Source organism: Clarias gariepinus, chromosome 3, assembly GCF_024256425.1.
Source record: "Clarias gariepinus isolate MV-2021 ecotype Netherlands chromosome 3, CGAR_prim_01v2, whole genome shotgun sequence".
Lineage (NCBI taxonomy): Eukaryota > Metazoa > Chordata > Actinopteri > Siluriformes > Clariidae > Clarias > Clarias gariepinus.
This window is the reverse complement of record NC_071102.1, coordinates 30,888,726-30,912,615: the sequence shown is the minus strand read 5'-3', so window position 1 is coordinate 30,912,615 and position 23,890 is coordinate 30,888,726. Positions and strand designations below refer to the sequence as shown.

Here is a 23,890-nt window from a genome sequence, read left to right as displayed (position 1 = left end):
GAGCCTATCCCAGGAACACGAGGCGAGGAAAACCCTGGACAGGGTGCCAATCCATCGCAGGGCACACACACATCAGATTCTCATGCTTATTCACACACTACGGGCATGTCTTCCAACTGTAGGAGGAAACCGGAGTACCTGGAGGAAACCCACCAAGCACAGGGAGAACATGCAAACTCCATGCACACAGACCCCAAGGTAGGAATCTAACCCGGACTCTGGGGGTGCAAGGCGACAGTGCTAACCACTAAGCCACTGTCCCACCTAGTCTAAATAACTGTAAATATAAAATACAAGCCCTTTAAAAATGACATGCACACAGTGAGGTGAGAATAAAATGAAATTACCAGGAAGCTTTCCTCCTGCTCCAGCCAGCGTTGATCCTCCTCCATCTGCTGCTGCTGCATCATTAATCTCTCCTCCATCAGATGAGGTGGCAGCGCCTGTCCCAGCGCCCGCATGTCCAGAGCACCTCCGTCCTGTTACATGCGCGCGCACACAGAAATTACTTCTGGTCAAGACTAAAAGTGAAAAATCTTTGAATTTAAGTTATCATCAATTGCAACCACAATACAGACACATGGAACAAACACGCACACAAAAAAAATAGCAGTGATTTACTGCAAACAGGTAAAATTAAATAAAATTATAATGCTGTAATATTTTTTGTCACATGATAAAAAAGAAGACTTTCATGAACGAATTTATGCAAAGTATATTAAACAAAGAAACTCTTCATTTAAATGTAAAAACATGTACAGGTCTGAATGTGTGCAGAATCGATTAATCACAGCACAGCAAGTTAGAGCAGTCATAATTTGGCAGCCTCTACATAGATACTGGTCAAAAAAAAAAAAAAAAAAAGTAAAACCCATAGGTAGTTTAAACAGAAATTTTCTTAGGTGTGGGTGGATATGAACGCATCGCAAGTCCAGATGTAAATAAAATCACACATTAAATTCCTCTCAGTAATACCCCAAAAATGTAACTTTTTTTTGCACTCAAAGTTAAAATTAACAGAGCAGCGCCACTGTACTGAACTGGTGGGTGACGCTCACCTCCATATTAGGAGACCAAACAGGTACGTCTTGTCTGTGGTGGTTCCAGGTCTCGTGTGACTCCAGAACAGAGGCCTGGGCTGGGTATCCTCCACTGGGCATTGCCGGCATGCCATGAGATCCAGGGTAACCCGATCCCTTCAGCAGAGTAAAGTACACGTCAAAACAAGCACAAAGGCCAGTAGAAATAAAAGCACAAAGCACGAAACAGCTGTTTTTATGCTCAAGAAGATCATTAAGCGAGAGAGAGAGAGAAAGAGAGAGAGAGAATCTGTCATGAAAATATTATTATGAATAAAATGTGACCTGCAGGGAAAAAAAGCCATCATCATCATATCCAACAATCACTGATGCTACCGAGTATTTACTTGACCTTTGACCCAGAGACCTAGATTCGATCTCGACAGTCTGGTCTCATTCCTTCTCTCTTCCAACGGAAGTAATAAATAAAAAGCTACAAAAATAACCCCACATTAGCCAAGACTTCTGCTCAGACTCCTTATAAGGTTAAAAATGAGCAGACTCCGAAAGGATAACAACAGGATCTAGATTAAGTTTGTTCTTAATAGGTTTTCGTTCTTATTCCCTTCAAGGAATTCTAGGAGAACATGGCTTCTGAGATGCTGAGTTACAATGAATTGCTGCATAATAACTACATTTCTGAAATTCTGTACAGGAGTCCGGCCTGGTAGCAATTTTGTCAAAGGAAATTACACCAGTTCTCAAAAATTTAATCAAGTTTTGAATCTCATTTAAATTTAGAAAGAAAAACTTAGTGACCTGAACATTACTGGAGCTTGACATAAACTTAAATACACTCTGGTGGTGCTGACATCATGCAGCAGGCCAGTAACTGTGGCACATATATTCTACTGCTTCCTGACTCTACTTAAAAAACGTCCAAGGTATGCACAAAAATAAAAGGGTACAAAATGGTGTAATACACAGGTCTTGTGTTAGTCCTTTTAAACTAATTTAGAAAAGTAAAAACAATTCTTAGACACATACTGTACAAGATATAAAATTCATATAACCACTTACATACTCAAGTTATGCAGTATTTTAGCAGCGTTATGTATGTGACGTTAAAAGGATAAACATAATATAAATAATTTAGGTTTTATACAAACACTGGATTTTAAAACAACTGCAAAAAGTATTACATGTGCACCAAATAAACACACAACTGTAGATCTAAAAATGTTTTTTGAAATCATTAATTTAGTTTTTTGGAATAGTTAATATACTTATACTTATCTAAACCAGTCGTCTACAAACTATATTGTAATGCATCCTGTACGGGCCACCACCATGTTAGGCTCGTGTTAATTAATCAAGATTACACAAATCACAGTATTGGTTATACATTTGCATACATGTCAAAAAATATTGTATATAGTGTAAATATTTGTATTTTGTGCACTGCTGTGTTTATTTTGCATAATACATGTTTAGATTTGTTATAAGGTGTGTTGTTTATATGCGTCTTTAATTTTCTTGGCTTTTTTTTAACTCTGGCAAACAAGATAGAAGTCCTGTGATTTGTGTAATCTTGATAAATTAATTAATATAAGCATTACAATATAAAAACATGCTTGAATTATGAAAAACCTAACTAGGAATTTATTACATTTGGAATTATTGCTTACATTGTTTCTGGTCTTTTTCTCTCTCTTTCTTTGTAGTGTTCATCATTTTATGGCTTACTGATGATTGACGCTCAGCATTGGACAGTTTAATTTATAAGTAAAAGTTTAATCAGTATAAGCAAATGCATTTGCCTGGTGCTTTTTGTGCATTAGCATGATTTGGTAGAAACCAAACAGGATAAATTATGCCAACCTTTTCTTACCTTGGTAAGGTTGAACTTTGCATGGAATTGCCTGTTTACAAAGCTGACCAAAATTTGAAGCAAACCGAAATTGTAAATACAAATGCAAACGAGAGATCTTGGACTTTTGGCTGCAATTAAACATCACACATCTGTTTCATAAGAAAACACAAACTCAGAAAATAACCTTGAGCTGTGCCAATGTTGGCTGGCGGTAATTTTATATGCGAGATGAAACTCTAATAGCTACCAACAGCTTGACAAAGAACATATTTGAGTTGAGTAATGCATAATATGACTAACCTTAATAAGAATTTAAAAAAATCATATGGAGCAAACTTTTACACACACACACAAACAGATAGAAAGTTGTTTGTATTTAACTTGCTTCATGCAAGGTTCCCGGCAAATACCCAACATACTACACAGAAAAGCTTTGACTAGCTTCGTTTAGGCACAAAATGGTTTAATAGGTGGTATGCAGTTACCTGGTAGTGATTGTGCTGGCCTGCATGCTGAGGACTTGGGAAGAACCCTTCACTGGACCGGGGACTTGGATAACCTGGCCGACTGGGCTTTTTAAAAAAAAAAAGAAGCAGAAATCAAAAGGATGATCTAAAATGCTACGAGTGCCAATTTGACAGCGTGTATCAGTTTATCTTAGAACAGATTCTTCACTGAACGCTGTTAGCCTCTGCACGTTATACACAATGGAAACCGGACAACTATGACAGAGAATAAAAATATGTAAAGTGCTGCTTTATTTTAGCTGGCGGGCCAGAGACAGCTGACATCTCACTGAACTTTCCTGGACAAAGACTCTTCCAGCGTGCAGTGGAAATTAGATCAACTAATGCTTCTCTTATTCACCTGACAGAAAGAATGTGCCTATTATATAACCCTGTTAAAGGTACACTGGCTAATCAGAGTGACATCTTAAAGTAAGATGAGACTGTGCCACATTTTAAAATTCAAATGTTCAGTACCAGAAGCCAGCGTTTAGAACAGACTGTTCATTTCTTGACACACAACATCATAAATCACAAGTACTTTCCACCGCTTTGCGGTCTGTTACAGACACACAAACATTTATCTATTAGTGCTACTTCTTATGACTAATTGAAGCAGCAGGTGAATGGTGCATAATAGAATGAACAGAAAGAGCGAGTCCCAAAACAAATGGTTATAATACTGCATGGATGCATAAATCATCCTTAAAGCGATTTCTTAAAATGGGGTAATATGAAAGTACAAGATTAAAACATACGGCAATAGTAATACCAAAACACTTTGCTTGGATTCAGTGCAATGTATTCCAGAGCTTTAAAACCAAAAATGATTTGTTATAATATCATCACAATATATTATAATGTATAAGGCGGCATGTTTATTACACTATAATATACTGTATGAGGTGGCACGTGTGCATGAAGTTCTCCATGTGCTTGGTAGGTTTCCTCCCGGTTCTCCGGCTTTCCCCCACAGTACAAAGACATGCAGATTAAGCTAATTAGCGTTCCCAAATTGCATGTAGTGTGTGAATGGTGACCGGAGGTCCTACCTCAGTCATACAAAAATGGGAATAAATACAATGGTCACCAAAGGCCTGCATGGGGCCTGGTTGGACTACAGAGGTTCCTGGATGGATTGACAGATGGAATATAATATATAGAACTACAAGTCAGTTCTGTCTGCAAAAAGTACAGTAATTAACAATAAGCATAATCAAAATTATTAGGAATCTCTTGGAGAACCCGTTAATGGTTAAATATCTTAAATACAGCGTCAAAAATGTGGAATTTTGTCCTGCAATCTTTCCTCGTCCTGAAATGAGCTCTGCCCTCGACTGCAACAGAGCTGCTTACGAACTGACAGCACTTTGTCTTTACAATAACTCCTTTAAGTTGCCTAACATAATAATCACACAGTGGCTTACTTTAGGAGGAGCATCATCTGATCCACCGGAGTCCCAGGACACCGTGACTTGACGCCTCATCTCCATACGCATGCGTTCCTCCTGCTGAGCTTTCTCCTCATCCAGAATCGTGCTACCCAGAAAAGCAAGATGTATTTTAGTGAACTCAATGAAGAGCATTCTATACAATCCACTGTATTATAAAGCCAAATATATTTGCCTACTGGAGCCCAAGTACAGTTTAAATGAGAAGACACTGCTGCTGGATGATCCATGCCTGCCCAGCAAAACTATATAAAACATCACCAGTCTTTCGATATTGTACAACAATGCTGAAGACCTCCACAATATGCAGCAATCTCTTAAATAATGTGCCTATCTGAGTTGCTGTTAATTCTGGCTGGTGACTCTAAATGAACTTCTCCTCTGCTGCAGAGGTAAGTCTTGCTTTTGCTTTCCTGGGATGTTCTTCACGAGAGACAGTTTCATCATGGTGCTTGATGGGTTTATAAATGCACTTGGCTATACTTTAAATTACATGTATGCACTTGAATAGAACAATTACAGAAATAATGACCAAAGTTTTGGAAAAATCCAGTGTTGTTCCAAAATGTACAAAATTCCACTGTTCCATTTTCTTTTGTGGGTCTCGACACAATTTTTTTAAAAACACTAAATACTACACAGTCTAGCTCCGTAACGCTGGAGAGAAAAATCAGCTCCAAATTTAGCAATAAAACAGCGACCCCTGGTGTTTAACGGTGCACACAGACATCAAAACAACCTTCACGAAAACACAACCTAATAACATATCCAATATTTCTGGTTTTCATATCGTTATTTTAACAGCTTTGTCAACTCCATATAAGAAGACCGGGCTAACCTGAGCTGGGTCTTCAGTTCTGTGAAGCGCGGCCTCTTGCCCGGGTCGTACGCCCAGCATTTGGTCATCAAGCTGTAAAGGGTAGGGGGGCAGTTGGGAGGCATGGCCAAGCGTTCGCCATTCTCTATTCGTCCAATTACATCATTGTTCTTTACACCTTGGAAGGGCTTGATGCCATACATGAGTATCTCCCACATGCACACTCCTAAGACAGAGTGATAGATGACACATGGTATATAAACAGTGATTCATTTTTACACAACAATGAATGCGATAATGTTAATATAGTAATGATTATTACCTTTATAGCATTAGTTAATTTAAGACTTAAGCTAAAATTCAAGTTATTTCAAAGCCTAGTAAATAAAAGGCTCAAAACTAACAAAGAATATATATTAAAAAAAGTGTCCAATGTACCGAACATCCACACATCACTGGCTGAGGTAAAGCGGCGGAAGTTTATAGATTCTGGAGCCATCCATTTGATCGGCAGTTTCCCTTTGGAGGCTTTAAAATAAATAAATAAAATATAAAAAATCATGATTGAAGACGTTCACAAAATGCAGCAAAATCATAAACTATTTATTATGCTTTTAATACCAAAAACAGATAAATTAACCTGGTAATATATTTATGCTTTACTAAAATAATTCCAAGATCTATGACTACATAAAGTACTGTGAAATGATTTAGATGTTTATTTTTCTGCTATGCTGAATGGCTCACATTTATCACATGCAGACAAGTGAGATCTCAAAATCACAAACTCTTAATATTCTTGGGTATTTATTTAACAACAGAGTGTAAATACAAAGTATTGAGAAAGTCTTGGTCCTGGATAAAAAGCAAGTTTTACCCAAATACTGATCAGTGCTTTATTAATGCATATATTTATTACCAAAAAAACACACACAAAAAAAACATGTTAATTATTACATATTTGTCCTGGGCCACCAGAGGGTGCTACTGTATATGAAAACATAAATCAAACAATCCCTGACGATCTGAAAGAGTCATAGCTAATGCTATGTAAACCCCAGAGGACATGATTGGACCCTGGATTAACCTGTGTTTTTTATGTGGCGGATGATTTTTTTTTTAGGTGCAGGATATTATACTGACCCAAAAGATACAAACTTAGCAAAAGGACATTAGTAGCATTGTGCAAATTGAATATTTTCAGTAAGAAAAAACAGAGAGTGGCCTCAAGAGCCTTCAGGGCCTGTTACCTTTGTAATAAGAGCTGTCCTCCATGTACCTGGAGAGTCCAAAGTCTCCGAGTTTCACACAGTCTGCGGAAGACACTAACACATTCCTGGCAGCGATGTCCCTGTAGAAAACGTACACATAGAAGGACACACATGAATAAGCACATACATGACGGGCATACTTATTAACTCCTAATCCATTTATTTTATAACTGCTGTTTTTTTTTGCCAGCATGGGCCTGATCATATGCTGACTTTCAAGACAATCAAGTGAGTGTGTAATGAGTGTCTGTGTGTGGTTGCTTCCAGCTTAGACATCTTTAAAATTATTTGCAGCTTTCATGAAAATGAGCCAAAATTAATCTATTAAAAAACCCAGACATGCAGCGAGTGATATTTTGGGCTTGAACAAATGAATAAGCCCCATGCTTTTATCGTCAAACAGATTTTTGGAACAGAATGTTTTCCTTAAATAAATCTGTTTTTTTTTTCATAACACAGTTTAAAAAAAAAAAATTGGCACCACAAACTTCAGCAGGTTCAACAGTTTTTCCCCCCACAAATGTTTTAAGTTCAAAGCAAAGTTTTTTTCTCCCCAAAGTGATGGACAACAGGAAATGGTCAGAGACAACTATAATGTTCCTAGACATTAAAGCTGTATCTTAATGTCTTTATTAAGAATGGTTTTTCCACAAAGAAGCAAATTCTTCGAATTTTATTAACAGTATCCAAGGGTTCAAACAATTCTTCTACCTATGTTTTTGACAGAATTATCCATATCCCAATTACCTAAATACCTATAATACTAGATTAGTCATAATGATCAGAATCATTACATGCATTATCTACTCGCTTATTTTCACGAAAGGGTGCCAATCATTCTGGAGTTGACTGTATATGCTTGTTATTTCAGCAAGATGTTGATCACCAGAGACCTGCAGATCACACTTGAATTGGACCAAAAAAAAATGTGGTTGTATGTTTAACTGTGTTCCATCTTGTTCGAAATGAATGAGCTTTGCTGTGTTTGAAGTGTTCGGTCTCACCTGTGCACAAATCTCTTGCTCTCCAGGTAAGCCAAAGCTGTGCTCAACTGGTGTGCATATAAAATCAGTGACGCCAGATCCAGGTTGTATTTCCTTACTTGTAAGAATGACCTCAACTTAAGAAAAAAAAAAAAAAATCACCAGATGTTCAGTTAACAGAAACCGTTTACTGCGGCGGAGAAATACGTTGATCTTGGTAATCCTAAACAAGTGAATCTTACCTCGCCAAGGGTGCAGAGTTCCATAATGATCCAGACTGGGTTCTCTGTGATAACACCAATCAGCTTGACAATGTGAGGATGGTCAAACTGTCGCATTGTTACTGTGGGAAATGAAATAATTTTATATAAAACATTTTATATAATGTTTGTTGATTGTAAAACCAGAGCCGGTTTCACAGGTTGGCACTAAAGCTTGCGTGACTAATTAACAGTGGTCACTGCAAACTTTCTACTGCACAACAGATACTTAATAATGACAGACCTTAAGCTGAAGTCCTTCGGCTTTATAATGAGGACATTAATATAAACCTTTCAGCCAGAACTGGAATTTTAATTTGCTTTTAAAAAGACAAATAGATTATTTTTTTTACATAACCTCTTTGCTTTTCACACTTAGTCCATCTGTTATTAAGCTTTTACATTTTTACGTCTTCACTTCTTCATCAGAAGTGAATCTTTGTCCGCATAGAGTTGTTTTTAGGGCACCAAGCATGGGAAAGTGAGGACTATAGCGAGAATGCATTAACGCCTCAAAATGAAGTTTTTACAGTGTCGACAGTGTGGGCAACAATGTGCGGACAAGCATCGTCGTGCAGGATCACAATGCCCTGGGATAGCAGTCCCCTATGTTTAACCCGAAGTTTAAGCTTCATCTCTTCATAAGCATCGCACTCTAACGTGCACTGTTGATTGTTTGAACCTTTTTCCTGATAATGTTCCAATACTGGCCCTTGAGAATCCCAGAAAATTGTAGGGATCAATTTTCCCGCTGATGGTTGACTTTTGAACTTTTTCTTGGTCAGCAATTGAGGGAGTTTCCTTTCCTTTCCATACTTTGCCGTTTACTCTCAAGGCTTGTAGCGATGAATCCATGTCTTAAACCCAGTATTGATATAAAAACCTTCACTTTTCTTAGAGAATTTCTTAGAGTATTGACAATGTGGACGTCATAGACAATAATTTTTGTTTGCAGATATCAGAACACTTATGTTTATGCTGTTCCATGAGTTTTTTTTAACCAGGTACACACTCAGACCACGAATTCCCGATTCTCACATGACGAAAGTGATTTTGATTTTTCATACGGACAGTTACTGTGTCAGAAGTCATGAAGTGTCTGCTGTAATATCGTGTCATACTCACAGGCTTCCTGCAGGAATTTCTCCCGCACACTATCCGAGGTGCAGTTCTTGCATGTTTTGATGGCCACGGACAGAGAAGGGTTCTCCTGCGAATCACAAATCACACAAAACCGTTCAGGCCGGATGTCTGAGAGGAAGTCAGTACTAAACTTTGTGGAAATGTATTTCAAAGAAAAATCCTTGACATGAGTGTAAATATTTATGCTTGTGGTTCATGCAGTTTTTTGTATTCAAGACTTGTATAAAAGACCTTTTTCTTCCTCAAAATGAACTCTAAATCATGAACAGGAATAATGATGGGCTAATTATGGGTTGAAACCTTATAGTATCATCAGAAAAACAAAGCATTTTTGGGGAATTGCAGTAAAATTGGGTTTAATGGTTTGGTCAGGCTGTGTTGGTCGTTTCTGGGAAAGGGGTGGTGCTCACTGGGCTGGCGTAGATCCCCTGGTGCACGTCTCCAAACTGGCCTTCTCCAATGCAGCGGCCTAGCTCGATACGCTCCCGCTGGATCTCATAATCTCTGGCTGTACACACAATACACATTATTTTTATTATAGTTTTTTATTTATATAGAAAAATAGTACAAAATAACCACAAAACAGCATGCTACTCTAGAGCTGAGAGTTCAGCGGTTTATTTATTTGTATTATCTTATCTTAACATCAGAACATCACATCATATTACAAAGCAATGACATGCACATTGCCTTATGGATAACTACACACTGAAACATTAGTGTGCATCGCTAAAAGGCAAACACAAGAGGATGTGCTGTTAAAGGAAAATATAATAGGGTGGGAGAAAGTAACTTGACTTTGCATTAGGCTCCATCATACCACCCTGTTGTTGTTTAATTTCCTATAACAGCACACCCACAAATGGTTGTTTCCTTAGTTCTTAAAAGTAATACATAAAAATTACTACTACTACTGTGGTAACTATTATAAATTGCCAGATGTTTCAACCACACTGCATACTTTCTCCATGTAAAGCAGATTTTTTTTTTTACCTAATACACAATTATGTGAGTTGTCACACTTATACAAACTGAAATATTGTAAAAACCCGCAGAGTAAACTGACATTGCATCAACACTGTACACGGTGAAGGCATGCTGAGTGACCTGAGCTAATACCAGTCAAACATCTCACATGTAAGAGTGCAACTACAGCATTTGTTCTTTTTTTCTACTGTAACTGGATTAGTAGTGAAGAATTTTTTTTCTTAGATCAGCTCTCTTACTTTGAGAAGTATGAGCCAGATTAACCTCAGGTCTATCACAACAGAACGCAAGCAATCAGCACCACCATGAGAAGACAGAAACAAGAAACAAGAAAAGGGAAGGACAAAAAAACAAAAAAAAAAACAAGAAAGGTGGGTTACCTTTGTCTACTCCATACCACTCGGCTTGGGGGATTACGATAGGGAAAAAAGTGAGAGAGCTGATTTTTAGAACTGATCAGAATAAGGACACAGAACATGAAGGAGACAGAATGATAGAAAAGATGACTAGAAGCACAGGCACAGCTTATGCTGAGGAGACTCAGGACACCAGGGGTGCTTCCTCACCACTTTTTACACGAAAATTCAGGTAAAAATATTTTAGTTAATAACTTGAGCCAAATGCTTTCTAATGAGACCTAAAAGATTTTCCGTGATATAATGTTTCACTTTTATTAGAGAACATTACACACAGCTTGTTCCTCCTATGACCATAATATTATAGTATACATTACACCCAAATTATCAATTTATTTACAAAGATAATGTTCTTTTAACCACTGGTCGTTTTTTTTTTTTTTTTTAATGGGAAGACTAAAATCACATTTTCAGGAAAACTGAATTTTTTAAAATTATATATTACTTTTTTTTCCTTCTCTTTTTTGGCCTCGTCCCCAGCACTTTTAACAAAGTTATGCACATGCTTTCCAGGTCCTACTCAACAGCAGTGAGATTTAGAAATAAGTAAAGTGATATGACACTTATAAGCTGGAGAGGTTTAAAAAAAGGTCGACATGAACATAACCAGGACAAACCAGAAGTCATTATGAATGAATATGCAGACTTACAGCGTCATGTAAGCATTGCAAAATTATGCACAAGAAACGCATCATTTCAACAGGAAACACTGATTTTCTGTAACTAGGCCTGAAATGTGCTGCACAGAAGGACTTATTTTTACAATGTAATTTGCGAAAGAGGGGCGTGTGCTTGTGTGAATCGCTCATGAAAAAAAAACTTAATTTAGTTTAATTACATCATTTTTTCTTTTCTACATGGAAAATGTACAAAAATAACATGAAAGGTAGCATGTTCGTAACTTCTACTTAATTACATACATCTCTCACATACATGCATATAAGTGTGTATATATATATATATATATATATATATATATATATATAGAGAGAGAGAGAACATATAGTGTGTGTCTCATATATATATATATATATATATATATATATATTTATATAGTGCTGTCAATCGATTAAAACGTTTAATCTAGTTAATCACAGTCCTCATCTCCGATTAATCATGATTAATTTAACAAATGTTATAGTAAAATGTTAAATAATTGTATTTTAATAGGTAGCTCGATCACACAACTTTGATTTTATCCGAACTTGCCGTTCAGTACACCCGGTGATGGTTCCTCAGTCATCTTGTTATCTGCCCTAAACATGGCCTTATCACACACAGTACAGCCAGGTAACCACGCTGCGATTATGGGAAGCCATTAGGGTCAAACTTACCCATATGATTAATTATTGTTAAAAAAATAGTAATGGCTTAAAATTTCTAGATTAATGACATGCATTAACACGTTATAATATACAAGTTTAATCTCAAATTATTCTAGATGTGCTTCCATATTTAAATTCTTCCAAGCAAATCTCAAACTTCAAAAGGACAATTCATTTCTGATCATAAATAACTAAAACCTCCAAAAAGCCAATTATTGTTGTATCTTATGATGTGTCAGTAGCAGGTTTTAGCGTGGAGATGCTCCATGCATCACACTCATATGACACTGCGCACCAGCAACCTCAAGCCACTGACTCACTCTGTAACAACACTCCTACTACACCTTACAGTACTACTGCTCCCGGCACCATCATATCGCTTACTGATGCATGGCACTGTACATCAGTCGCTTTAAGCCTAAATTGTTCACAGTCATGGGCTTTTTTTGATGTTTTAATGTCATCAGTTGATTACCTGAACATTACTGGTCTATTAAATATAAAAAAAGAGAAAAAAAGAGAGCTTTCGCAAGAACTAACCCTGCACATGCACATGAATATAAGTGACCTGAAAACACCACTGTGGGAAATTTAGTGCCAAGGAAGTACATAATAACACATCTAATTCCCTTCGTTTAAACCATTAAATGTGAAACTTGAATTTTATTTGCAATTTGGCTAAAGTTATTAAAAACACTTTACATAAGGCAAGTCATTGATTCTTGATTTAAACTTTTGAAATGTTTATTTCAGCCAGCGCTAATTACATCTGATGCTAAATAAAGCTATGCACTGTCTTCAGCAATTAAAGAAAAGCATAGGTGTTTTAAACATTTTTTATATTGATCATATTATAAAAATTCATATTAAAGAAAAAAAAAAAATCGAGTCTTCCTAGGAAAACATGTCGCCTACCCACTGAAAAATAGAATAACTATTCACATCTGTGCTTTCTAACAAAGGGTTTCTGTGAAGGTTTGGTCGAATTCCCATGAAAGGTTTAGGAGGAGTTACAGGCAGTTAAAAAATGTGACAAGGACGGATTTACGACAGTTAGATGGCAATACTACTGACATGAGACGACGGATAGTAATCCATATGTGTCATCTAGGCTTCGCGAGCAGGTCACATAAACTGGCTACACTGTCCCGTTCAGGTTTTATTCTCACCTCTACTCAAGTGCCCCTGACCAGTATACCATGCTCATTGTAATATATGAAGGAGCCCCTTATATGGGTATTTTACCAAATGTACTGGGTTACAAACTGACTTGATTAGGTGTGTCAGTTATCCAACAACGTAATCAATGTGTGACTTTCACTGTATGATAGAATCACACGGAGCTACAAGGTTTAAGACATCTTTGGACAAACTGCTTTTTTTCCCACCGCGTTTCTCATCTCTGCAGGAAGATAGCTAGGCAAAAATCCTTCCATCTCATTTTTTCCCTGTGAATTATATTTATATTTCCTTAAAGTAGGTCAAATCCCAATTCTCCTAATTCCTTTTTACGCATACCAAACTCTGCAGATAACTGACAGGCATGCGGACACGCCTCCATCTGCGTTTGGTTAATGCCTTTGTCTTGAATATGATTTTCCAGAGCTTAAGGTGTGGTGCGGATTACAGTACCTGTCCTCGAACTACAACAATTCGTCGGAGGTGGCTAGAAGTGATTTGACTGCGGTGCTAAAATATCGCCGGTTTGAAACATGAAACGGGATCGGTCTCCATGACGACCATTTAATCAACTCGTCATTTTCATGACTCCGTCTATAATAAACATTAAATGTTACAGGAACAGGAAGGGGATTTTGAAGAACACCGCTGAAAAAATGTGTTAGTAGATAAAATATTGGACCAAGGAACAAATTCTAGTTATTTGATGATCTAATGCTAAATTCATGTTTTAGAGCAACTCCACACTTCTCATACCAGAGATCTGTCTGTATGTCTGGGAAGCGGATAGTGAATGATTTGGACTGGTTGTGTTGATGCCATGCACCAGAAAACAAAGGCAACATCAGCACCAGGACTGTCGCAGTGTTCAGAGCGGTAACGAGAATGACGTAAGTGATTTTCAGGATTGCAAAAAGATTATGACCACCCGGAGAATTTCCTTAGAAACTCACTTTAACTGTGATCATAATCTTGATCTATAATCTTTAACTATGATAATTATCTTGATTTATAAAACACACTAATGTAACATTCAGCCGAATGCATTGCTATAAATGCAGGAGTGATGTTTTGCACTGTATGTATGTATTGACGTTATACGTAGATAAATAATTCAAAATAACTAACTGGTAATTAATGGCTCTGATCCTATTCTTGTCTGTTACCACATTCCAAACTGCCTTCCCAAAGAAACTGAGTAAGTACTCTGGCATTTGGGAGTTAGATATTTTAAAGTTCCCTGGCTACCACATGAACAAATCAAACAAGCCAGAAAGAATAATAATAATAAAAAAAGAAGGGTTCAGTGAGCCGGACAGCATCTGGGTCCCAGGACAGTCTGTGATGATGCACACGCTCACACACACTCTGTATAAATACATTAGCAGTACTTACTGGATGGCATTGTGTATGTGTCCTCTTCATCTATGATCTCTGCATAGTCGTCTGTTTCTGCGGGGACACAAGAGGCAGCGGTCAGGAGCGGCACGTCACAACACACAGCGGCCAGTCTAACGCCACACACCACCTCGAGCAGTAAACACCCGTGTACTCTTCAAATGGCTCAAAAAATAAATAACAGCCTGGAAAATCCTGTACAATCACACCCACATGACTGGACACACACGCGCACACACACAGACTAATGCAAAGCTCTAAAGTGTGGCTTCTCTCTTTCCCCTCTCTCCACGCAGTCTGCTCATGCACTCATGTGGTGCATATTTATCCGTCTGCCTGTCTGGCCAATCACAGCGCAGCACAGTTGTGTGAGGGAGGAGAAAAGGAAGGAAGTGACTCCTTGTTCCCTCCTTCGCTCCGTCCGATTTAGCAATCTGTGTCTTGAAACAACCTGGGTCACTTCTTCATTCCATTTTTTTTTTCTTAGTTTTTTCCTCAAAAGTTTAATTGGAAAAAAAAAAAAAACAGGAACGTGCATGGAAACGGAAAAAGAGAGATTTATATAATACTGAGAGCCAAAAGCTGTATTTCAATCTACAAATAATAAAAAAAAAATCTACAAACTAGACTATGACAGAAAAAACCTCTACATATCTACTATTAGCGTTGATTCTTGCACCAAGCTGTTAGAGTCAGATCGAGGTTGAAAACATGCAAGATTAAAGGCAGAAGACTTTACCATCCCCACTAACATCTTCTGCGTGTCCGAAGAGGGCATGCAAACAGGAGAAACAGAGGGAGGGGAAAAAAAGAGGAGAGGTTACTGGATGAGAACATCTTCGAGTGCACATTACAACAACATAAAGGTTAATAAGGTTAATTCAAACGCTCGTAACAGTCTGGTGGGAAAGAGCTGAAAGGTAAGTAGGAATATTTCTGTAAGGAATTAAGCAGCTGAGTGGTCTTGATGGAATGTGTGGGGGTTTGACCTAAGTTGGACCTGGAGACCAGTGTGGTGCAATTCTTGCTGGCACCTGAAGCACGGGGAGCGAAAAACGCGAGATATTCTCTTAGGCTTCCAAATTTCCACCAATAAAATGACAAATACACAAGAATGTGGTGGGTGTTGATCAGGATCAGCATTACGAATAGGGGGGAAAAAACATATGTACTATAATTAAAAATAAATAGCATTCAGGCAATACTACTGTTCATTTAAAGGATTTTATATAATATATATATATATAAGATTACTGTATGATGTTTACAGCAAAGAATGAGTTAAGTAAATAAACATCTACTACATGCCACTAAATTATATGTGAACAGTTTTACATCAATTGCAAGGCAATAACACAACACATACTGTATAATCAGTAACTTTGACCCTGTCATTCAATTTTATTCAATTTTATTTGTATAGCGCTTTAAACAATTGTCATTGTTGTAAATGCAGCTTTACACAATCAAAAGAAATTATAATCTAAATGATCAGATTGTCGTGCCTTTTAGCACTAGCTGGGCTGATTTGAGTATTTCAGAAACTGCAGATCGTCAGAGATTTTCACACACAAACACCTTTTTGATGAGAGAGATCAGAGCAGAATAGACAGACGAGTTTAAGCTGACAGAAAGTTAAATCAAACAATCACTCTTTACAACCGTGCTGAGCAGAAAAGCGTCTCAAACCACAAATAACATGTCAAACCTTGAGGCAGAAAGCCTATAAGAGCAGATCACAACCACAACGCGCTCCTGTCGGCCAAGAACAGGACGATACGGCTACAATGGGACACTGACTCATTAATCAGGATGGATATTGGGGAAAAAAAGAGACAATAGAAAAGGTTAAATAAGGTATAATCTTTGGAATTTTGTATCGAATCTTTAATTAAAGAATGTTAATGTAACCCCTAAAGTAAAAAAATAGAATAATATAATTAATAATAAAATAATAAATATATAAAATTATATAAATATAATAAAAATAATAATAATTTGACCGTGCTGTATGCTTTGCTTGATAAAAGCTGATGTTAAGGCATGAGCTGATAAGACGAATTAAAAAAAAAAGTTTTTTATCCGTTTTTTAGAGAGCGATAATTTCCTAACTATCTCTAAATCCTCTTGTAATACGACTGTCATTAGTGGACAGCCTCTAGGAAATATAGATCATTAACATATTTTTTAGATTACACAGTGTGTTGTGATCACATTAGACTACAGCTATTTATAGCAGAGCATTTGCATGAATGTACATCGCATGCTCAAACGATTTCTTTTTGTTCCACAATTCATGTCATATTCGAACAACAAACACTGAGCGGAGTTCTGCTATCCAGATGTTTTCTCCACACGAGTATCCGAGGGAAGATTAAATCGGCACTTACTAACCATAACCCTAGTTTTAGTATTCAAACATGCTTTAGAGTAATGTAACACTGTTTATATTCTCTTGTGTTCCTCTTGCAGACCACACACACCCACGTGTGAGACGAGAAGGAGCTGGAGATGTGGGAGTAGGATGGGGAGATGCTCAAAGGCGGTGGCTAATAAGACGAGGCATTACATAACAGACATTTTTGTTTGTTAGGTGAGCTGCCAAAAAAAATCCACATACAACAGAAAAGAGGTCCAATAATAATAAAAACCCTTATGGGTTGGATGTCCACGTGACAGCCCGACTAAACACAATATAAAATTCCTCGAAAGTCTCAAAGACTATAAATTATAATCATCTTCGGTGGCACTTTGTTTGTATGGACTTGTTAAACAATATAAAATGAAGTGTTGACGTGGCCTCCAGCGCTCCAGTCCTCTGTCTCCAGCGGTATCCCATAAGTCTGTGCGTTGAAGCCTCACCAGATTTCTGGCAGCAGCGTGACTACAATCAGCAGGCCAGGCTATTCTGGGGCAAATGAGACTTAACTTAATGTGTGCAGAGCTGCCAGAACTCTGCAGCTCAGCTCCACTTTCCTAGTGTGAAGCAGCAGCAGCAGCAGGGGAGCTGCTCCGAGCCTTTCCCTCCTCACATTAAATATATGTTCAAATTATATAAGTGTTATATAACTACTTACTCTATGCCTTATGACTTTAAAGGCATCTCCAGGAAACTTAAATACCTGCACATACCTCCTGGTTGTCATAATTATGTTACTTCTTACAAAAACTGTTAATCAAGTTCTGCTCCTTAAATAATAATAATTAAGAAAAAGCAATGAGGATAGAAAAATTAAGAGAATTACAAACATGAATGAAGCATAATACTACTTTCTGTACTTCCTACAGAAATTACTGCATGGTCACTGTCTGAAAGCTCTTTAAAAACTCATGGAGGAAAAAACAAATCAACAAAACATGTTTCTATTGGTTAAAAATATGCACTATTATTATTATTATTATTATTATTATTATTATTATGCTGTATTTTTCCCACTTTATCTTGAATCAGATTTCACATTCACACACAAAAATGTCCCTGGCAGACAAGAGAAACGTAAAACATGATAATTTTTTCCCCACTGCATGACTTACTCCTTAAAAACAACAACAACAAAAATCTTGTTGAGGATTTAGGATGATCTCACCGGTGGAAATGGCTCTGAAATCTTCTCTGAATAAGGGAAAGTTTCCTAAACTGATCTTACATTATCTAAAATCATCCTCAAGTCCTTTTTCCACACAGCTCTTTACAAGGACTTCCTCCCGGTTTACCAACCAGCCAAGAGACATAGGGGACAATGTCAAAATCGATACATTCTTTCATGTCATTATATACAGAAGACCTGATGATGTCACTGTAAACGAGATTTTGTTTGTCCCTGAATTCTTTGAACCCGTCTCAGTTCTTAACCAGTGCTGCGTTGATTGTTTTTGAATGTGAAGCGGAAAAATCATAAAGAATCATGGAAAAAAAATAAAATCAATAGTCAGGACCCTGACACAAAGACTTACAGGTCCTCATCTCACTACCACAATGGAAATATAGTTGAGATATGGGCTGGATTAAGGAAGATCTTTAATCAAAGGTAATAAATGAGGAATAGAGGAGCTGGAAAGGTTGTCCACACAGCTGATAAGAGTTAGTTTAAAGCGTGCATGCACACACACACACAGATTTAAAGACACACATGGAGAGAGAGAGAGAGAGGGAGAGAGAGAGAGCACACGTAGGCTACCCTTGGGTGGAGAATCATGGGAGCAGAAGACAAAAGGAAGGAGGAAGCGGCGAGCTTTAGCCGCTTTTGGTGGCGTCGGAGTCGCAGAGTCTTCAGGAGGAAGAGAAATAGGAATGGAAGAGAAAGGGAGAAGGAAAAGAAGGAAAATAGAAAGCAAATGAAAACAGTAAAATGAAACAGACAACACTAAAGCTGTCTAAAGCTTCTACTGAAATGATGCATCAAAACGTGTAAATGCGCAAATAAATAGTCAAGGGCTGATTCCTACAGTACAGTATCAGTTATAACAAACTACAACTATTAACTTGACCAATGATACCAAAAGTGCTTTTTATACTTCCTGATTCTGTCATCGTAGTAGGAAAAATAGTGCATGGTGAAATCATGAATGAGGACGTTGAGGCACCATGTACGGTTTAAACCTCATTCATTAATTACAGTTACGAGCTCTGCCATGAACAATCTGCAATATCTTGGTAAACCATTTCGGCTGAGAATCTCATACTGTAAATCTTAAAAGGTTCATAACCCTGAAAATTTTAGCTTGTCATGTTGCACTTCTTCTGAACATCACATGGCGTTTTATTGTCCAGATGGTGCATACACTGTGGAGCTAATCCAAAGCCAATATGTCAAATTTCAAAATGTCAACAGACAGAATTCTCAGGTCACCTGACGAGAAAAAAAATCAATCATCGGTCTCATGTTTCACACGTGTAACAACACAGCAGATCTGTGCAGAACGGGCACTCGCATGCACACAGCACGCTGCTCTGGCCTCATTCATGACCAGTCACACAAGCAGCTCTTTCACACACACACACTGACTGCGGCTCATCAGCACGTCAGCAGCGATTCCTGCCTTCCGCGTATCAATCGGCTCTTTCTGCAGCGCCGCGGCCCTCCGGCTAAACGCGCTCACTTACCACGCTCACTGCAGAGTCTCTCACGCTTTCCTTCTTCTGTCCCTTTCTCTTTTCCCCATATAACGGCAGATAAAAAGAAGAATGTTGACATGGAAATGAGACTGAATACGCACAAAGGAAACATAATCAAACAGGTATGAGTCAGCACCCGAGTGTTTAATTCTTCTCTCTCTAAGAGGCTTGCACTGATGTGGGTTTCCTGTGAACCGGGCACTTTTGGAAGCTTATGATGGCTCAGCTATGTACTTCTGGCATCACACAAACTGTGGCAGCTGCAATCTGGATGACACCTGCTGCTTCTCTTTTCTGTTCTGGATCTGTTTCCATATCTACGTGCTTTAATGTTTAATCTCTCTCTCCACTTCCTTATGCTCGCATGGACATTCTCCACATACAAGATGTTGGAATAATCCATTAAAATCAAAAGCACAGGGCCTTAATATGGTGAAAACATGTCACATGACTATAAACCATACTGAGCTTATTAATATCCAAATAGGAAAAAGCTCTTAGCTATTCCTATTTAACATTTAAAGTTAGGTACTGCATGTTAAATATTCTAAACAAGATATACACAGGAACACGTTTTTTTTTCTCCTTTAAAAAAATTGTACATTTTAATTGCTATATAAAGTTTATATAATTATTTTTTTCCACTGGCCAATAAAATAAAAGTGCTACATTTTTTCTTTTTTCGAAAAACCCAACCTGTCGCCACACTCATAATATAGCCGAGAAGTGTAAAATCAGCATTTATTTGATTCAATTTCTGTTTACATTAGTTGCTTTGATGATGTTTTTATGTTTATTATTATCTTAACACGGACCCTGAAGCACTCACATTAACTGCGGTTAGAGCTGAAAAGGGTTCTCACCTGATACAGAGATAGCACGGACTCCTGCTCGAACAGCTTCTAACCGCTTCTCACTGTTTCCAAGCCTGTAATGCAACATCAGTATATCAGTATACTCACTTCTGCAAGCTTTACTCTGCAGTATATTGTTATGAGAATTGACTGCATGCTGTATTTTACAGTACATTATTTTTAAAAGTTTATCTTACATTGTAAACCATGAACTGGGGATGAGTAACGTGTTTTTATTTACTGTATTGTTTTTTTTATGGAAAAAAATGCTCAAAAATAAAAATAATAATAAACACATGCAAACTGTTTGTACTTACTTTGGGATAGATGGAAGTGCTCTCTCTCCCTCTGTTGGTCAAGAAAATAAATTAAAACTTACATTAATATATTTCAGCATTGCAACATTGATTGTGACACAAGCAGCTTCATATATATATATATATATATATATATATATATATATATATATATATATATATATAATTGATATTTTTTTTAACTGCAACTGGTAATTTGCTCCATCCACTGATCTATAATTAAATTAGCAGTAAGATACAAGATATACAAATGTTATTAAAAACGGTCATGCAAAGAAAAGCACATTAAAAAAAATATATTGATACACATATTACATATATAAGGTACATGTACACATTTCATATGTATGAAATAGTCTGCAAAAGTTTCATCTAAAATTAATTTACTAAAACAGAAAAGTCAGTAAAAAAAACCACCAAATTTCATTAGTGGCATAAAATCTATGCCAACAAATTCAACCTTGAAAATATTTTCAGAAATGTGATAACTTTCATACAGATCAATTTCCAATAGCTTAGTAAGTTAAATCATAAATAAATCGCTCAAACTTTCCGTTTCTGCGCAGTTAAACATATTACTCTGGAATGTTCTCGTTCACACAATGCGGTCTCTATTCAGTGTCCTCTCCGGCTGGAGCTGCAGCAAAATCTGGGCTGCATCTCATCACACACCAGCTTCATTGTGTAGCATTAGGAAGGTTGTTTTACCTTTCTGTGGCCTGACTATAAACGACTGGGTGACGTTGGTGACCAAGCGACAGTAACCGTCGATCAGGTCGGCCATGTTCTCGGCGGTGGTGAAGGACGGCGTGGTGACGGTGAGAGGCTGGATCAGACGGGATGAACAGGGACACAGAGACAGAGATGAGTCATTGTCAGTTCAGCCCAGCCGTGTGGAGCAGTCACGCAGATACTACTATACTATACGAGCTGCTCGGCTGCAGCTGCAGTAACACCCACCCCTGACCGTCTGTACCCACAGACACACCCCTACACACTGCGCCCACACGCACAAATAATTACGCTGTAACCACTAAAATCTTTAGTCGGTTCTGCAGGGTCAAGGATGCAAGGATGCATGTATTTTATATCCTTGTTTTTAAAACCATATTTGGATTTTAAAATGAAAAACAATAAATATATATGAATAAATATAATGCACATAATATAATCACGTTAATAATAACAATATTAACTGGTTGTGATGATAAAGGGGATTTAAAGAAACGATATATTACTTTTATAAACTTAATGATTATCAGGAGCAGAGACAACTTATGTAACACAGAGAGTGTATGTGTTATTGACTTTTAGAATAAAAATCCCTCAATATCTGCTTTTAGCCAAAGGAAAGAAATGAAAGAATCCATTCATCTGGTGTATCAGTGGAAGAATGGAGGTCAGTGGAATCTGTGAGGGGAGGGAGTGAAAAAAAGAGAGACAGACAGAAAGAGAGAGAGAGAAGGATGGAAAGGAAAATAAAAGCAATCAAAAAAGAAAATGTGTTTTTATGGGGGAAAAAAAAAACATGGACCAAAAAAACCTAACAATTAAAACAATTAACACAGAACCACCATCCTTTATTAAAAGACTAACCTTAATCGATTATAATTTTCTGTTCAAATATTAGTATCATTTTTTTTAAATGAGAAAAGAATTTAAACTTTGTTTAAATGTTTAAAAACCTATTTTAGGACAAAAGCAATGTGACTGGTTTGAATGCTTCAAGCATAAACTGTTCATTTTCCCTTAAAGGGATCCAGTACTATTGATAATTCATAATAAAAAAAAATCTGTTTATTTCATAGCTTATGTAATGAAGTAACCTAATGACATCATTATGTGTCGATGTTGACTTATTCAAGTATAATAAAAATAAATGTTCCTTTTTTCCCTCTGCTATTTATTACAAATCTAGAAAGGTGCACTGCATCGTAACTCCTATTTTAGTATTTTACTCCTAAAAGGAAAATGCATGTGTTTTAATGTTCAGAGCCTGTGCCGTACCTCAGCAGCCCCGGCCACATCCAGCTGCAGCATGCCCTTCCTCTCGCGCTCCTCCATGCACGAGTAGTGGATGCTCTGCACTTGAGTGAAGTTGGCCAAGTGTGTTGGCTGTAAGGAAAGAACACAAACTCATTTAGAAAACTGACGAGACCTACCAACATTAATTGCTCATAGAATGGCCGACAAAAGTTTGATTCTATGTCCAGTCTGGTCCAGATGTTCCTAACCGTGTGGATATACAATCTTAGAATTTCGCAATCCTATCCACTGAGATTAGACCATTAGTTAAAAAGATAAGAAAATTAGATCAGTGATGCCTAGTTCACAAATACCCCCCAAAAATGAAAAATGGCGAATCAGCCTGAAAAAAGTACATCTGATGTCCAATACATGGCAAATGGCACATGTTCTTACAGTTGTATGAAATACCCGGTGTACACTTAGTGTGGTGAATCTCTGAAGACACGTGTGGAAAAACAAGATGGGAAGTTAACGTGAATAAGAACAGCATATTTATATTCAAATATCATAATCTTAAAGCCATAAGCACAGATTTTTCCTATTGTATGAACGTACTGTATGTAGAGCCTCTTTTCTGTTTTGCTGCATACTGCATTCGATTTCTTTTAGAATCTGTAAATACATTCCTTATAGTCCTCTCAAGGCTATAAAGGTCTGTGTAGGTGAGAATTCTGCTTACTGTTGAGCCCTTGTCTGTCAGGTAGCTGATGCCTTCCTCAGGACCGATGGCCAGCTCCACAGAGATAACCCAGCCCGACTGAGACACACACAAACAAACAATAATTTAGCATTAATATAGTTTTAACTACTTACTATTTATTCAATACCTACAATGTATTAATTATTTAACATTATGTTTAGGTTGCTTTTTATAATCAAAAGGATAATACTTTCATAGCCAACAGGGGGCAGCAGAGGACTTCTTACAGAGAGAGAATCAAAGCCTC

At 37.3% G+C, this 23,890-nt stretch overlaps 1 protein-coding gene across 10 annotated transcripts in view; it reads right to left on the bottom strand.

Annotated features, from left to right (window-relative positions):
* Positions 1–23,890, bottom strand: part of ptk2aa (protein tyrosine kinase 2aa) — a 105,666-nt gene that overhangs the window by 9,796 nt on the left and 71,980 nt on the right. For 3 of the 10 annotated variants that reach the window (XM_053492122.1, XM_053492119.1, XM_053492116.1), the window contains 21 exons: positions 23,623–23,700; positions 22,923–23,030; positions 21,624–21,741; positions 20,916–20,946; positions 20,608–20,672; positions 19,733–19,780; positions 18,807–18,896; positions 15,368–15,385; positions 14,626–14,682; positions 10,691–10,714; positions 9,734–9,831; positions 9,306–9,390; positions 8,163–8,263; positions 7,942–8,057; positions 6,917–7,017; positions 6,105–6,194; positions 5,688–5,892; positions 4,826–4,937; positions 3,378–3,464; positions 1,059–1,196; positions 348–479 (listed from right to left, as the gene is read on the bottom strand). In XM_053492122.1, coding sequence (XP_053348097.1) covers positions 348–479; positions 1,059–1,196; positions 3,378–3,464; positions 4,826–4,937; positions 5,688–5,892; positions 6,105–6,194; positions 6,917–7,017; positions 7,942–8,057; positions 8,163–8,263; positions 9,306–9,390; positions 9,734–9,831; positions 10,691–10,714; positions 14,626–14,682; positions 15,368–15,385; positions 18,807–18,896; positions 19,733–19,780; positions 20,608–20,672; positions 20,916–20,946; positions 21,624–21,741; positions 22,923–23,030; positions 23,623–23,700 — 1,902 coding nt within the window. The remainder of the gene's footprint in view (positions 1–347; positions 480–1,058; positions 1,197–3,377; positions 3,465–4,825; positions 4,938–5,687; positions 5,893–6,104; positions 6,195–6,916; positions 7,018–7,941; positions 8,058–8,162; positions 8,264–9,305; positions 9,391–9,733; positions 9,832–10,690; positions 10,715–14,625; positions 14,683–15,367; positions 15,386–18,806; positions 18,897–19,732; positions 19,781–20,607; positions 20,673–20,915; positions 20,947–21,623; positions 21,742–22,922; positions 23,031–23,622; positions 23,701–23,890) is intronic. The other 7 variants (XM_053492118.1, XM_053492120.1, XM_053492121.1 and 4 more) reach the window with 7 other exon arrangements.